The sequence below is a fragment of the Hemicordylus capensis genome, chromosome 1 (genome assembly GCF_027244095.1).
Source record: "Hemicordylus capensis ecotype Gifberg chromosome 1, rHemCap1.1.pri, whole genome shotgun sequence".
NCBI lineage: Eukaryota > Metazoa > Chordata > Lepidosauria > Squamata > Cordylidae > Hemicordylus > Hemicordylus capensis.
Genome location: NC_069657.1, coordinates 343,297,086 through 343,315,102, shown reverse-complemented (window position 1 = coordinate 343,315,102; position 18,017 = coordinate 343,297,086). Strand labels below are relative to the sequence as shown.

General features: G+C 40.3%; 1 protein-coding gene across 7 annotated transcripts in view; it reads right to left on the bottom strand.

Moving 5' to 3' along the window:
- Positions 1–11: 11 nt before the first annotated feature.
- Positions 12–18,017, bottom strand: part of TPD52L1 (TPD52 like 1) — a 68,516-nt gene continuing 50,510 nt past the window's right edge. For 4 of the 7 annotated variants that reach the window (XM_053284712.1, XM_053284722.1, XM_053284695.1 and 1 more), the window contains 6 exons: positions 16,219–16,320; positions 7,289–7,303; positions 4,399–4,437; positions 3,740–3,800; positions 1,117–1,304; positions 12–662 (listed from right to left, as the gene is read on the bottom strand). In XM_053284712.1, coding sequence (XP_053140687.1) covers positions 1,173–1,304; positions 3,740–3,800; positions 4,399–4,437; positions 7,289–7,303; positions 16,219–16,320 — 349 coding nt within the window. In that variant the 3' untranslated portion in view covers positions 12–662; positions 1,117–1,172. The other 3 variants (XM_053284690.1, XM_053284702.1, XM_053284733.1) reach the window with 3 other exon arrangements.

Here is an 18,017-nt window from a genome sequence, read left to right as displayed (position 1 = left end):
GAGGAGTCCAATTTTTTTGTCTTTTTAAAAAACTTTAAAGTTTATTGAAACATTTTATTATTACAATACAAAAACAAACCTACAATTCCCACCCTCTTTGGCTATCTCACCCCCTTTCACAATCCAAATATAACATATTTGATCCTTTGTAAGGTGTAGGTTGGGTTCTCCTGCACTGTAAAGCAATGTACTTGGGAAAATGAATTAAGACAAGCTTATAAGAAAGCTTTGAATATTCGTAGCTGCTCACCATTAAAGTTGGGTCAATTAAAACAGATGGGTGTTGAACAAAATGTGTTAAAAATAAAACTCAGCCCCTCTTACCAGAAAATAGCAGCTAAGTGCTGCTTAGCTTATTTCCAAAAGCTCCAAACCTCTTATATTTTTTGCTAGTGAAGAAACAATATTTCACAGCCAGACTCCTTTAGCAGAAGAAAAGCATTTTATTGGAAACAAATGAGTACTTTTGCTGTGTGACTGAAAGCAGGTTCTCAAGAGAGCAACTCTCAGTGAATCAAGTGGAGGCTGTGGAACAACTATAATGCTTGTAGAATATATCTCATAAAAATACAGGCTGATCTTTAAATAAAACCATCAAAGCCAGAAGCAGGTACATGTGTAGAAGTGGAGGAAATAAGATGAAGCAACAACAACCTGGTCACCTATATTAAATTAAAGAGAAAGCAAACATTTCAAAAAGTGACCATTTGAATACATTATTTGAACAGATTACCAACAATTTAATATATGTAACATATATGGACAAATCTCAGAGTACAACATTGGTAGGAGCCATTTTCCAAGCAGAATATAACCTTGTCTTGTAGAAGCTGGATGTAAGACTCAGCTTGTGCAAACATATAGGACCTATATATTTCCTCCATGCAACCATAGGTGCATGGCCACATCGACAAATGCTAGAATGACCTAGATATTCTATGGAAACCACTAGCAGCCATTTCTGTAATGCTAGCTAGTTTCACAACTAATTTCACAACTAGTATTATCATGAAATCATCGTGGATGTCTCTGTGTACTGTCTAGTTCACATTAATGTTTCTCCTTATGATCATAATTTTGCATATGCAATCTTGTGCAGAAATGAGGAGGTCTTACTTGCATGAATTGGTCCTAAGCAGTGGGATGGAGAGAATCAATGACACCTTTGCAATCTAGCACTGAAGCTCTTCTTCTGTTTCTGGAAGTCGAGTGCCTACAACAGAACTCTGGGCACTGGCATGGGCAGCAGAACTAAGAACTTCTTCAAAATTTCCTCCACTATGGCTTGCACCTCCGACTTTTGTCTGAAAGAAATAAGCAAGGGTAGTAATTTAAGTTATATTTTAATAACTGATCCGGCTTGCTTGTCTTCTGATCTCAGCCAAATACATATGTGGGACCATTTTAAGCACAGGCGCTTGATGAATGTATTGCTAAGAGAGTTTATTATTTATTTTGATAGATAAATCAATCAATCAATCCATATCTCTTTTGTTTCACCCAACTCATGATCAGGTTATAATTGAAGTGGTAAGTACTGTACCTCAGAAAAAATGGTAATTAAATAACATATGTGCAAAAGGGTTCCCTTTGAAATACTGTAAAATTAGTGCCAGGTTGAGAATTATACATGTAAACCTACTTCAACAAAAGGTAACGTGCAGTTAACATTAAATTAACATTAACATTAACATTGAAACAGCAGCAGTTTGTACACAATTAAATTTCTACTGTAATTCTGTTTGGTATACCCATAATAAATGTATACAGTTTTCAGATTTAGAGAACTGGTTGGTTCAGATATTTGTAAAACAAGATGCAATGTAAATTTTGAATCCATCCACCTGCCATCACGTGTCTTCTGATTTTGCATTTCTAATGTTTTAATAATGCAGAAGGAACAGAAAAGCTAGTTAACTTAACATAATTGAATTTAAAAAATAATGCTAGGCCTCAGCTGAAATAAAAGCCAGTATATGAAGTTCTGCTGGCTCACACTGAATATTTGATCATGACAAAGACTGGATGTTCTTTAACAGACCACCATGTGGCATTCAGAAAGCAAGGCTACAGTCAATTCCGCACATGGACTCTTCAACCAAGTCCAACCTGCCTTTGGCACAAGTGCCAGCAATGACTAAGCCAGAAAACTCTCTCTTAGGCAGTCTGCAACACCATACCCAGTGTCAAATTTAATTACATGGATGTTTGTCCCTCTTTGTCCCTTTCATTTTGTGTGTGTTTCATACACATTTTCTTTATCTCAGAATGTTGGAGTCACAGGACTTCCCTCCTTCAGAGGGAAATTCAGTAATGCTGAATTTCAGAGTTGTATCTCATCCACTACTAAAGTTGATGATTCAACTTAAAATAATCTTTTGTAAGCAACCTATTTTCAGTGGGTACCATCCAGACTAGTCTTGTACTAGTGTAAAAAGTGTTGTGGTAATGTAGTGTGACTTTATCCATCCATCCATCCATCCATCCATCCCATCCATCCAATCAAATTGGTATACATTCTCTCTCTCTCTCTCTCTCTGAGGCATAGCCGTCACTAATCCCATGTGTGACAGCTCTCGCAAGAGTTTGCAAGCGAGCTGCCGGCAGGGGAAGAGGAAAGCGGCAGCAACAGACGGGGAGAAGGTGGCAGCAGGTGGGCAAAAACAATGGCATGTGGCGGGCAAAGAAACAGCGGCAGCATGGGGAGAACGAAAGGCCCAGCCCAGCTAGTTCTAATTAAAAAGCTTGGCTGAATAAATGTGCTGTCAGAGATAGGGAGGCTCTTATTTCAGCAAGGAGCTCATTCCAAAATCTTGGGGCAGCAACAGACATTCACCTCTGTTCAGGACACATTCCTTTACAGGTCTGTTATTTGTTCAAATAGGGAACTTCTTGTACAACATGCATCTGTGTGGTTCTTCTTCAGCATAACTTTGTGGAGCACCACAAACACAAGAAACCTTTCACAAATGCCACTTTGGATGCTACCCATTAACTTTTCTAATCAAGCTGTATCTGAGTATAATTGTTTACCAAATCACAGCTGCCATGGAAGTACCTTAATTTTTCTAAATTTAATATATTTATTTAGTTTTAAAACTTGTTTTAATTAATTTTAAAAATCCAAGTGGTAATAATTCAACTATTAATTAGCTCAGTAAATATATTTTTGTTGCTAGTGTCACTGATTGTTGCATTTTTATTATTAAGACTAGGAACAACTGTAATGTATCTTAACCACTTTGATAACTGAGTAAGGAATGTTCAAGCATCAGTCTATAAGCATATATCAATGAAACTGCTTAACCCCAGTTTGAACAGTTGTACAAAGCAATGGAGTTTTAGTGCTTCTGAAAGGTGTTCAAGCTTGGACTTCAATAACTGTTTAGCTGAAGGAAGTTCCACAATTGTGGGACAGTCATCAAGACCATTTCTTGTCTGCAGTGAATGAACTATATCCATGGATGATATAGTCGGGAAAATGCTTTAGGTTGATCTTAAATAGTGCAAAGATGAGAAGGCTGTTTCTAAGGTAAACAATGCCGAAGGAGACCAAATTGCAGGTAGGGTTATATCAGGTTAATAATGTACTAACTTGAATGCAAAATCCCCTGAAACTGAAGGAACAATCAACGGCTGATCATAAGATGAGGTGTGGACTGCGTCAGTCCTCCTTGCTGTATTTTTACACATTTCACACAAAATATTAGCTACTGCAAACCCCACTTTTGATTCATACCTTCAGGCTTGTGACAGTTGTCTCCACCTTTTCTTCAAATGATTTGAATGTAGGGGAATTCCTAGAAGAACAGAACAAAAAGCAAAACTATCACTTCTCTTACAATTGTGCCTGTCCAAGTTTGTTCAAGACAATTTTGCTAGAACAGGAATGAATGAAGGCTGGCTGAGAACATGCAATCCAGCAACCAGAGCGTGTGCCTCTGAATGAAGGGAAAGGGGGTGTTACAAGCTACAAACATGCAGGAATAGGACAGATGTTCTTAAATTATTGAACATTTATTTGTTTGTTTGATTGATTGATTTTTAGACTGCCCTTACAGAATAGCTCATTTAACTTTTATATGACTGTATTAGCCATTTCATTAGTTACAGAAAGTTTACACGCTAGAGTTTCCTCTCTATGGAAACAGAGAGGAAAGTGAGAAAAACTGAGTGGAATCTTACATACACACTGTATATACTACTGCTGCTACTACATACTTACATGCTGTAAGTATGTGTATACAAAAACACACCAGAAGGAGAAGAAAATACTTTTTGAAATGACTGAGTGAGCCTTCATGTATTCAGTGCAGTGATTCATGGGAATAAAAGCTGCAGGCTCAGGATCACATCTTATTTTTATATTAACATAAATAATTACATTTGATCTTTTACCTCATAGCAGGCATACTTATGGAATGGCGAATAGAATGACTGCAAAAAGAAAACACAAAATACAAAGGTTTTCAGTATAGCCAACATTCATAAAGTTTAAACTGGAGACTACTTTAAGTTCTAAGTCAGAAGCTTACTAGTACTCAGGACTTGGTGAAAAGCCACCGGTTGCACTCACCTACATAAGACATGAAAGCAACAAAGTGATCAAAAATACCCAAAAGAATAGCAAAGATCTGCTGCTAAAACCCATTCTGTTTCATACATTACATGGGTACTGAAAAAATTGCTTCCTATAGGTTTCTTTTGGCTGCTGGAACCTAAATGGCTCAACTTTGAGGGTTGTTCCTAACATGAAGTTGAGGCACCACCAGTGCCAAAAGCACTGAAGTGGAGTGAGTAGAAAAGAGATACTTCAGGCAGAACAAGACTAGCTTGAGTTCCCCTAACAGCACCTTCTCTATCCTAGTTCAAAACAATTCTGGAACCCCCCCCCTTGCCCCCGCCATTTTTAACTACTTTCTCAAAAGTAACCACTTGTGGGGGCACAAGTGGTTACTTTTGAGAAAGTAGTTAAAAATGGCGGGTGCATATGTAAAGACCTATTGCAAAGTATTGCAAGGTGTACACTGCATACAGGCTAAAACAAGATTCCATGGTAGACAAGAGAGTGAGGAGAGTCTGTGGTGAAGAAAAGGACAATAAGAAAAAAAGGACATGGGAGAGAGAGAGAAGATGACGAGATTCCAACTGGAAGAACTGTGGACACACTAAAGACCCATCAAGGAGTTTCTGCAACATCCTCAAGTGGAGGACTATTGACTGGCACACAAAGCTGATCTGCAGCTTTGTAACAGAACAGGATCTTCAAACAGGGCCAATATTTTATGTAATAACTGATCATTTATTTATTAGCTCACTTCTTATTAGATACAGCACTATGTACTGGGAATGTTTATCTTATAAGTAAATTATTATTTTCAATTGTTTAATATAATAGTTTACATTTGACAAACCATATATGCCATGGTCTGAAAAACAAAACATCCAAGCTGATCTGATAATAGTTGTGTTTGTTTCTTCCCTATACAAAAAAAGTTGAATGACTTTAATGAATATTGCTAGAGTCATTATACATAATCACATGAGTGCTCATGTAACTTGCTTCTTAAAGGGAAGTATATTGTTATCTTTCTTGTACCACCTTCCTTAGCAATTGTTTTTTTCCCCCCAGTCAAATGCATTTTAAGTTTCCCTAAAGAATGAAACTGACTAAACCAGAAGTTGCTTCTAAACAAAATAATAAACTTTGCTACACTGATATGTAAGAGACTTTAGGCCCATTCACACGTTATGTCAACACTCCTACGAGTGTACAGTGTACATAGGTACAGATCTGTACACAGGTACAGTCATTCACATGTTAGGTTGAACACAGGTACAGAAGTACACTTCCTATCTGTACCATGCATTTGAAGGGCCTGCATCCAGATTCACATTTAAAATGAACACAGATGCAGTTATTCACACAACACATATATGTGTACAGACATTATGCCTGATGTACATGCCTACATCATAATGTCTGAATCGGGCTTATGACAAACAATTGAGGTTAGGAAAATTAAGATATCTCTGTTCTGCAACAAGGCATTTTTCTTCCAACTACCAAATAAACTGTGAACACCAACTCATGACTAGTGTCACAGTAGTGGCACGGAACATTTCACATTGACCCACATGTTCTGTGGCCATGAGGGTGAAGCAGACTGCCCTCACAGATAGGGTGCTGCAAATCTCAGCCAAAGGCTCGCTATGAAGCAAATCATTCACACAGGAAAGGGCGAGTGATTTTCACTACACCTCCCTCCTTCCAAAAGTACTTTTTGGCTTCCAGATAATTTTCTCAGATGGTCATGCAGCCCTCAGGGACATATTTCTGGAACCAAAGAATATTTCTGGAAGGACTGGAAAGCAGAGAAAATTATTCCCCCTGTGTGCATGACTGGCTGTTGGATAGGCTTTTGGCAAAGCTTGCAGCAGTGTATGTGAGGATGCAGCTCAACCATCATAATGCTGCAGGTCATTGTTTCCTTTAGATAACTCTCTCAGAAATTCTCTCAGCCACTCTGCAATTATTATTCCCATTTTTCCTTATGGATATCTGAGGTAAGGACAGATGGAGATTTGCCAAGGGTCACAGTTATACTGGGATTTAAGACCAGGAGCTGTCTCATATAGATATACACCCATCTGTTCATATTTAAACATTTTAAATTAACAACTGTTCGAAAAGCATTTGTGGCTGGGTAGTGCTGCGTTATGGACACTACCACCTACATTAAAACATACAAATCTGTTGCAATAGTACTAGTCATGCTTCTGAGGCCTAATATTGGCTTTTAGATGCAGTATAAAAACTTATTAGGTTTGTTTGACTAAATACTATGGTGCAACATTCAACATGAATGCATGTGCCAATGATGACGACAGACCTCCAAAGTGGCACCCTCTGAAACATAATTTTATAGGCAAATAGAATTCTATAAAGTGTTTCATGAAAATTCAACCTCTGGAAAATAACAATAGTTGAGAGATCACATATAAATAAATAGATTTGTTTGCCTGGAATAGGTATATTCTGAATACCTTCATTATGTCATACTAGATTTAATCTAATCAAGAATGTGGGGAATATCCTGAATCCCCTCAGATTTCCTTCAGGCTCTCTAGTCGTCTCTACAGTGCTTTAACATGCTGAAAAAATCAAAATGTTCTGGTTGAAATAATACAAGTTTTTAATCTTAGGCAACATGGAAGGAAACCATGGCATGTCCTTTCCCACAGAATAAACCATGCCAAACACAGTAGCAATAGATATTAATCTTACCCAAGTGAATGTGACCTGGAACAGCAGCACAAGGAAAGATTAAGAAGAGTTAGGTGCTGGCATATAGTTACAGAAAACCTTTTTTTTCAAAATAGTCAAAAATGAAATAGTCTTCAAGAGTAGGGATGTGCACAAACTGGTTTGGCGCTTCTTTTCTGGAGTGCCGAACCAGTTCGGAAGTCCAGAGCTCGAGCTGGTTCGGAGGTGGAGAGACTTCCTTTAAGGGGCAGGGAGGGTGCACTTACCTGCCCCATCGCTTTTCCTCCACCATGTGCATTGGCCATTTGCGTGGTGATGTTCACTGGGGCTGCAAGAAGGTGCACGACAGCTGCGCATCAACGCTTTTGGGGAAAGCGGCGGGGCAGGTAAGGGCACCTTCCCTGACCCCAGGAGTGCACAAACCAGTTTGTGCACATCCCTATTCAAGAGTGTTCATATGCTGTGCAAAAACACAATCCCAAATTCGGAGGTAATAAATGACGCAAACATTTATGTAAATTTAGCTGATTTTCATAAAGTTGTGCAGAGTGCAAGCTTTGCTCCAAAATTTGCAGGTTCTTTGTCAATAAGTGGTATGGAGCTAGGAAGTGAGGTGATTGAACAGAATGGGTGAAAGGGGAATATGACTGGAGGCTACCAGGAAGTCATGGGCGTTCATGGCATGGAAGCACCTCCATGACTAATGAGCACTGAACACACTAGCAGATCATGCTCACAAGAAATGCTTAAGATGGGGAGAGGAAAAGCACTTTGGGTTTACCTGCTAGATTTCAAACCGGCTTGACTATTTTTCATCAGTCTGACTTAAATTTATGCATGGTAAAATAGTCACAAGTGAGTATGGCATGTTGCTATTTGTAAAAAAAAGCTGACCATCAGTGCACTGCCAAACTTTGTGTATGGAGTCTGCTTACACAACTAGTCACCATCTGCAAGTACAAACTAGGCTGATAATAAGGCCCAGTGTGAAGAATTAACAGTCCGTGGCTATCACAGTTATTAGTAAGATTCCAAATAATCCTTGCATGTTTATGACATTACTTTGCCCAATTCACAACACTGTTTATCAATCAGGAATGAAAGCTGAACCAGTGTACTTCCTTCTTGCCTTACACACCAATAGGCATTGTGACTTAACACAATGTGTGAAACTAGGAACTGTGGTTCTGGCTTACAGGTCAGAATGCAAAACCAAGTTCAAACTGCAGTTTCACATCTTGATTTGTAAGCTAGAGTTAAACCACAGTTCACATAAGCTGCACAGTTGTGGTTTATCAAGTCAGGGCTTAAATACCATGGGTCCGAAATGGGGTCAAGGAGGGAAGGGATGTGTGCATGTGGGTTCAGTTGTTTAAGCCTGGTCATTCTGTATAGTTACATCAATGCAGAAGCACAGATTATAAAACTGGCTTATGACTATCTTACAAGAAGTGGAATGTAAACACATACCTATTCCTGAAAACAAGTTAAAAACAAGTTGATGTAAAGGAAATGTGTCTAGAGGTCTGAATAAATGTTCTTCAAATAGTCATTTCCTTCTAAATAATAATAGGGAATAGGGAAAGGCAGATTCAAAGAACTAGTCTAGGAAACCTTCAGTGTTTCAGTTCCATTAAATCAATTGCAACAGATGCAACTTAATGATTTACTGAGACCAGTTACTTACAGCTGGTTAGATTGGATTAGAAGACAAAATTAAAAGCAAGGGTGTGTCAGAAGCAGGGATTTGCTTACTGTATGGAGAGAAATCTACTAAGTACTGTTGCTATGCAGACCTTTATTCAGCAGGGCTTGTGTGGGAATTCTTAGCAACCTCAGCAGGAATGAATGTAGGTCATTCAGTGGTAGTGGTTGGTAGACAGCACCCTTGGCAAATTTAAACTAATACAACACATCCACTGATGATTTAAAAGAATAAATTAAAAAACCCAAAAGACAAAATTCTACTGACTTAAATTATATGAACAGCTTGATGATGCAAACCTCATCAAGTAAAATCAAAGCCTGAACTTGGTTTCTATGTAAGAGAAAATTATAAATTGTCCCTTCCCATTTCTCATACTGATATTTTAAAAAATGCAATTTTCAAAATGTGATCTAAAAGCACATTATTCCTTAACACTCACCTACTTTTATCTAGCTGTTCTCTTGACATCCTGTGTCACCATCATCCAGTGAGGATACTGGGTGGTGACAGGTGACCATTTACAAGTGCCAACTTAGCACAGTGAGCATGTAACACTTGGTAAGCCAAGTGCTTGTATTATCTTGCCAAGTGATAAGGAGAATTTTATTTCTGTGCAGACATGCGGTAAAATAGTCCACAACATCTACACAATGATTTGTGTGTTTGTATCTCCAGCTGGATTGGGGACTGTATATGCAAAAGATTAATGTAATTATCAGTGTTGGATTTCCATACCCAGTACGCATGGTAATGTATGCAGCTCCTGGCACAGAACATGCATGTGTTCCTTGAGTTCCTTGAGCATTTGCATGTGTCCCTATGTTGATACCTCGCCCAAATAGCCAAGCAGGATTTGAAACAACATGCTCAAATGAATCCCCCCCCACCCCCATCTGAGGGCTTAGCATTAAGTAGCTTTGCCACAACCTGCCTGATATAGGGAAAATACAATTTAAGTTCTTATTTCCTACATAATAATAATTCAGGGCTAATTCACACTTTTTTTAAAAAAAGAAAGTGAGCAGAAGCAATCTGGTCTGCCATTTTGCTCATGATTAGAAAGACATCAAATAGTCAAAACAATGATATAAACTGTCACCCATGCTTTTTAACATCTACATGAAACCGCTGGGTGAAGTCATCAGGAGATTTGGTACAGGGTGTTATCAGTATGTTGATGACACTCAAATCTATTTCTCCTCCTCCTCCTCCTCTTCTTCTTCTTCATCATCATCATCAAATGGCATTCACTCCCTAAATGCCTGCCTACGGACAGTAATGGGCTGGATGAGGGAAACAAATTGAAGCTGATTCCAAGCAAGACGGAGGTGCTCATTGTGAGGGATTGGAATCGGAGGGATGAGTTAGATCTTACACTCCCCCAGAAGGAACAGGTACACAGCCAGGAGCGCTTTCCACCAACTTCGGGTGATTCAACAGCTGTGTCCATTGTCTCAAAACAGTGGTGCATCAGCTGATAACCTCCAGGCTTGACTATTGCAACACACTCTACATGGAGCTGCCTTTGTACATAGTTCTGAAACTTCAGAATGTGGCAGCCAGACTGGTCTCTGGGGTAACCCAGAGAGACCGTATTATGCCTGTTTTTAAACAGTTGCACTGGCTACCAATATGTTTCCAGGCAAAATACAAAGTGCTGGTTATTACCTTTAAAGCTCTGAATGGCTTGTGTCTGGGTTACCTTAGAGAGTGCCTTCTTCTGTGTGATCCCCATCTCATGTTGAGGTCATCTGGAGAGGTCTGTCTCCAGTTACCACCAGTACATCTGGTGGTGACTTAGAACCGGGCCTTCTCTGTAGCTGTTCCTAGGCTATGGAATGCACTCCAGCAGAAATTCGTTGTTTGGGCTCATGGTTGGCCTTCAAGAGAGCCCTAAAAATCTATTTGTTTGGTCTGGCCTTCCAAGGTTTTAAAATTGTTTTAGGGTATTTTGATTGGTTTTTAATGATTTTAAACTTGTTTTTATATTGTTTTAAGTAGTATGTTTTAGATGGTGTTTGTTTTATGTCTTGTAAAACTTGTTGTGCACCACCCAGAGCCTTTGGATGTTGTGGTCTATACATGTAATAATAAATAAATAAATAAATAAATAAATTATTATTATTATTTACTCACTATCCCCTCTGTTGTTTGTAAACGCCATGACTCCACTTTCACAAATACTAAACAAAACAGGCCTCGGATACCAAACATCGAAAACATCAAGTAAAATAAACCATCTGCTGTACATGGACGATCTGAAGTTGTATGGAAAGTCCCAGTCAGAAATCGAATCACTGCTAAACACTGTCCGTATATTCAGTAGCGATATAGCAATGGAGTTTGGACTAGACAAGTGTGCTGCATTAATAATGAACAGAGGAAAAATAAGAAAAACAGAAGGAACAGAACTGTCCAATGGAAGCAACATCAAGAACCTGGAAGAGAAAGAACATTACAAATACTTGGGCATTCTCCAGGCTGATAACATCGCACACACTGAAGTGAAAAGAAAAATTGGAAGTGAATACATCAGGAGAGTTAGAAAAATCCCAAAGTCCAAACTCAATGGCAGGAACACCATACAAGCCATAAACACCTGGGCTATACCTGTTATCAGATACACTGCAGGAATAATAGACTGGACCCAGGCAAAGCTAGCGTCTTCAGGTGGAAGACGCTAGATCGTAAGACCAGGAAAATCATGACCAATAATCATGCTCTGCACCCCCGCAGTGATGTAGATAGGCTATACCTCCCTCGCAGCTCAGGTGGAAGAGGAATGCTGCAAGTCCATCAAACAGTAGAGGAGGAGAAGAGAGGCCTTGAAGAATATATCAAGGACAGTGAAGAAGATGCACTGAAAATGGTCAATAATGCGAAACTATTCAACACCAATGAAACAAAGCAGGCCTACAAGAAAGAACAAGTCAAGAACCGAGCAGAACAATTGAAAAGTAAGCCACTGCATGGTCAATATTTGCACCATATAAGTGGAATATCAGACATCACCAAGACCTGGCAATGGCTTAAGAATGGCAACTTGAAGAAAGAAACAGAGGGTTTAATACTGGCTGCACAAGAACAGGCACTAAGAACAAATGCAATAAGAGCATAAACTCTCTCTCTGGTAAATTAAAATCAAGTAATTTATGAAGAAAAAAAGACAAATCCTAACATTCATATTCATAGGGAATGTCATTTTAGTTTGTCACAGCAACAACACTCAGAAATCTGGGGGAGTCCATTTCTATCTCCCAGGATACTCTTGCTGATCTGAAAGTTACATTCGTCAAAAAAAGTACTTTAAAGTGAGATTCCAGTGTGAAATTACACTCCAGTTGAATTAGAATGTGTCATGGGGCTTGATTCTATTTGTTCATGTTTTAATTGAGACAGTGGGCTGGTTCACACAATCATCCAAATCAAGGTAGGAAGAAGGTTAAGAACATAAGAATAGCCCTGCTGGATCAGGCCCAAGGCCCATCTAGTCTAGCATCCTCTTTCGCACAGTGGCCCAGCAGATGCCGCTGGAAGCCACAGACAGGAGTTGAGGGCATGCCCTCTCTCCTGCTGTTACTCCCCTGCAACTGGCATCCTGCCTCTGAGGCTGGAGGTGGCCTATAGCCCTCAGACTAGTAGCTGTTTATATACCATAACTCCATGAAGTTATTCAAACCCCTCTTAAAGCCATCCAAGTTGTTGGCTGTCACCACAACTTGTGGCAGAGAATTCCACAAGTTGATTATGCGTTGTGTGAAAAAGTACTTCCGTTTGTTGGTCCTAGATTTCCTGGCAATCAATTTCATGGGATGACCCCTGGTTCTAGTGTTATGTGAGAGGGAGAAGAATTTCTCTCTATCCACTTTCTCCACACCATGCATGATTTTATAGACCTCTATCATGTCTCCCCACAGTCTTTTTTCTAAACTAAAAAGCCCCAGGTGTTGTAGCCTTGCCTCATAAGAAGGTGCTCTAGGCCCCTGATCATCTTGATTGCCCTCTTCTACACCTTTTACAGTTCTACAATGTCCTTCTTTAGATGTGGTGACCAGTATTGTACACAGTACTCCAGGTGTGGCCACACCATAGTTTTGCACAAGGACATTATAATATTAGTTTTATTTTCAGTCCCCCTCCTAATGATCCCTAGCATGGAATTGGCCTTTTTCACAGCTGCCACACATTGAGTCGACACTTTCAACGAGCTGTCCACCATGACCCCAAGATCCCTCTCCTGGTCAGTCACCAACAGCTCAGATCCCATCAGCGCATACTTGAAGTTGGGTTTTTTTGTCCCAATGTTAATCACTTTACACTTGCCAACACTGAAGCGCATTTGCCACTTTGTCGCCCACTCCCCCAGTTTGGAGAGATCCTTTTGGAGCTCCTCACAAACCATTTTGCATTTCAATACCCGAAAGAGTTTGGTATCATCTGAAAATTTAGCCACCTCACTGCTTACCCCTACTTCTAGATCATTTATAAATATATTAAAAAGCACCGGTCCCAGTACACATCCCTGGGGGACCCCACTTACTTCCCTCCATTGTGAAAACTCTCCATTTATAGCTACCCTCTGTTTCCTGTCTTTCAACCAGTTAGCAATCCACACATGTACTTGTCCCCTTATCCCATGACTGCTATGTTTCCTCAGGAGTCTTTGATGAGGAATTTTGTCAGAAATCTTTTGGAAGTCCAGGTATACTATGTCAACTGGATCACTTTGATCCACACACTTTTTGACACTCTCAAAGAACTCCAAAAGGTTTGTGAGGCAAGATTTACCTTTGCAGAAGCCATGCTGGTTCTCTCCCAGCAGGGCCTGTTCTTCTATGTGCTTTACAATTTTATCTTTGAGGATGCTTTCCATCAATTTTCCTGGAACGGTCGTTAAGCTAACTGGCCTGTAATTTCCCGGATCACCCCTGGATCCCTTTTTGAAAATCAGTGTTACATTTGCTACTTTCCAGTACTCTGGTACAGAGCCCGATTGCAGGGATAAGCTATATATTTCCCAATTTGAGTTCTTTGAGGACTCTGGGATGGATGCCATTTGGCCCTGGCGATTTGTTAATTTTTAGTTTTTCCAGACAGTTTAGAACATCATCTCTTGTCACTTCTATCTGACTCAGTTATTTAGCTGCCATCCCCAAAAACCTGGTTCAGGAACAGTTATATGCTCAGTATCCTCTGCCGTGAAGACGGATACAAAGGTTACCCTGTTTTGCATCATCATGTGCACTCACAAAAATCCCTGTAGGCCAAGTTGTTCAAAGCAGGGTAGCCGAGGTTTCCTACCCTGCTCTTAAACAAGATAGGAGGGAAAGATTGCTTTTCCACCTTGGTCATATGAACCAACACGCTTCTACTATCCAGCCACTGGGACCCAGCAGGCATGGGAACAATAAAGAGCTACAGCTACATTTATGCCATCCATAAATGTGCCACTCTGCAAAGCACACACTATGATCCTGTAGCTGGAGGCATTTCAACAGGACTGGGTCCACCTACTGCTTATTTGTGGCCAGAGGCATGTCATCATGAGGCTTTCCAGTCTGCTGGCCACACAAAACATGCTCGGAAGACATGGATTCCATGGAGAACTTTCAGCTCCCAGTTTTTAACAGTGAACAACACATGCCTGACTTAAACATGCATTTCCTGGATTTGCTAACCCAAACAGAGATTCCTGCCGTGTACTATTAATGGGCTTTGAGCTCTCCACCCTCCAACTACCCCCAAATGGTTGTATGAACAGGCCTAATGGCTTGTGGTCATATTATAGGAATAATAACGTAACAAAACCTTTCTAGTTACAATCACCAATTACTGCTATTGTAAATTGTAATTGTGTTTATCTTACAGACATGTAAGCTTTACATATAGTCTTTTACATGCCATAAGACTTTTGGTTGAACATTTTTATAATATCCTTTTCTCTCTCCTCACACACTGTTTTTTGTTCAGGAGATAAAAGATTCTCTGTCAACAAAAAACAAGGATCTTTTTAGCAGCTGGTCAGTGCAAGCCAATGATGAGATTAAAGTGATGAAGAAACAAAGGGTAATTTCCCCCACATGCTCAGTGAAATGCAAATGGCATTTTGACAATCTATTCATTTTATTATTTTTATAACAATGTACATGAGCAAATAATTTATATATATATCACTCAGTGTACATGAGCAAATGCAGTCATATTAGTACCTAGCTTCATTTCAGTTGGGGATGAGCAAAATATGAACCTGTTTGAAGGACCTTTTACGGGTCTCCAAACAGGGTTGAACAATGGGTGGGTTGGTTGTTCGAAGGCAGGGAGGGTCTCACTTTAAGGGCAGGGGAGGGTGCACTTACCCCTCCCCATGCTTTTCCCCTGCCAGCGCTCGGTTTTGGTTAAAGCCTTTGGGGCAGCAGTGTACCTCCCCTGCCACCCCTTCCTCCTCTTTGGCTGGAAGTATTGGGTGCTTGCAATCGCGACATGAGTGAGCATGTATGCGACATGCGCAAGCATATATGCGACGTGCGCACGTGCGCCCAATATTTCTGCCCACTTCTGGAAAGAAAAGTAAAGATTTAAGGAAGTTATCTTGTGGCCTCTTAACCTGAAGATTATGAGATCCTGAATTCCCTATCCAAGGATAAACGGTACCTGTTTCCACCTCCAGATGTCATATAAGGGAAACTTAGATTCTACTGAGAAGGAAGGCTTTCTTTGTGCAGAGCATTCTGCCGAAGCAGGTAAAGGAAGGTAAGAATTTGCTGAACAAAAAGGAATACAAATTGCACTGACATTGTGATCACTGGATTGTTTTACAAATATCTTTATTACAGTTTATACTTCCTCAGGAATTTGCTAAAAGAATTATGAAAGTAGCGGGATTTATCTTTCCAAGTACAGCCTGGAAACAATCCTCTCTTCTTCAAAAGTTTTCTGTCTCTTGGATTTCATTCATGAAAATAATAAGCTTAACAGAGTGTTTGGGGGCACCGCTTATATATTTCCTAATGCTGTTTAGCAGCTGGAATGCCAACATTTAACATCTTTCATTTTTCTGGCCATTTGCCCAGATTTAAGTCAAATACATCTTAATTAATACCATTAATTCCTTTATGATAAAAAAGCAAAATGCAAAAGATGGCTCATGGATGAGCCAACTTCAACCTTGCAAAGCTGTGAATTTAAAAAACAAAACAGGAAAAAACAGAATTTTCTACTAGAAATTAAGTCCATATTTCTGTACCTCATATCTCCAAACCTTTTGCTAATGACTGTTCCAACATTGCTGATAGCTGCTGTGGCCTTTTGTCCTGCATGACTCAGAGTCTCTTGTGTTTTTTTATACCTGTAAATAAAAAAATCACAGTATAAACAATAATCTTAAAAGAAAACAACATTCAGAGATTTCGGTTACAGAACATTTGCCTATCCCATTGCTGAAGTCAAAAAGCCACTGGGAGGCTAGCACATTCAACCCATCTGCAAGAAGAGCATTAAGGCAGTGCATAGCTTTTTAAAAGGATGAAAATGGATTTAGTAACCTTAGGAACTAGAGTTAAGTCCATGGGTGTAGCTACACTACTGCCTGGTAGAGCATGTACTGTACTACCAACCTCAACTTTTTAGTTACAGCATTTCCAGTGCTGGTAGCTACACTATATTTCCTCCTTCCACCTCTTGTTTGCTTACACAGTGTTTCAGATAACCTTTTTTGAAAAATGGTCTCAAACACGATAAAACACATTTTGTACATTTTTATATAGGGCCTACAAAGGTGAGAAAAAGACAGAAAAGACATGGCTTTTTAAAAAGTAGCAAAGTTTAGATTTCTTTTTTAGTAATAAGAGAAGGAAAATAAGTTCATACTAGCTTAACTCGCACAAAGCTGTGTGCTAGTACTTGATTGCTCCCCTCACCCCAGAAATCTCTCCACTCTCACCTGAGCTGCAGTCCTGCTCCTACTCCTCTATCCGGTTGATTCCATCCCCCTCACTCCTCTTGGTCATTCCTCCATCCCTTTACTCCATCCCCCTCACCCCTCTTGGTCGCAGCTGCAGCGTTGCTGGTGCCTATTGGCCAACCTACAGCCCCCTATCCCCAGAGACCTCCCCACCCTCACCTGAGCCCCACTCCTTCCTACAGGAGCAGCAGCGGTTGACCGGGCCCTTCCTCACTGCCCCCACTGCCATGGCCACTTGTTCCCCTCAGGCCGCTGACGGGCCCAGGCCCGTCCTTTGCCTGCCTGCCTCCCTCCGCCAATGGCCTTGGTAGCCCCAAACAGCAGCAGTGGTTGGCTGAGCCCTTCCTTGCTGCCAATAGGTGACACAATGGCCACTCGTTCCCCTCAGGCCGATGACCTGTTCCTTGCCCTTCTTTCTCTCTCTCTTCTTTTTCTCTTCCTTCCTGAGTTAACAGATCTTGTTTATCTTGTTTGCTCATTTAATTCATACAGTGGCAGCCTCCTTCTCCTGAAGGGGCTCTTTTCTCCCTCTCAACTCCTCTATTTGCAGACCCCTGCCGACTATCCATATCCGACCAGTAACAGTTACATTCAAACTGACCTTATCTATCACAGGCTCCTCCTCCCTATCTGCATAAGGAATCCCCACTGCCTAATCATCATGGTGTTTCTGTTTGCAAACTCTCGTGAGAGCTGCCACGCACAGGATTAGCCATGGGTACGCCTTAGAGAATTATATAGATAGATAGATAATGGGAATGATACATCATCAGACCATCAATGTTCTCAGTTTGAAGAGAACATAGGAGTTTCTGGTTCACCAGCAGCTTAAGCCACCACCGCAGGCCCTGGTTAGGTCTCCTACGTATGTCCCAGATTATATGCACTGATCTCATTCATTTAAGTCAAAGCAAAGCAGTTAATGACAATAATAATATAGAAGACAATGATAAAAGCCTATATGTAGGGAGCTTGCCACCCACCCTACTCCTCTGGAGCCATCTTTACCGATAGGCAAATTGACAGTTTACTGAATATATGCAGTGTTTTTATGTAAGGAGCATTCAAAACTATGGTTTGTT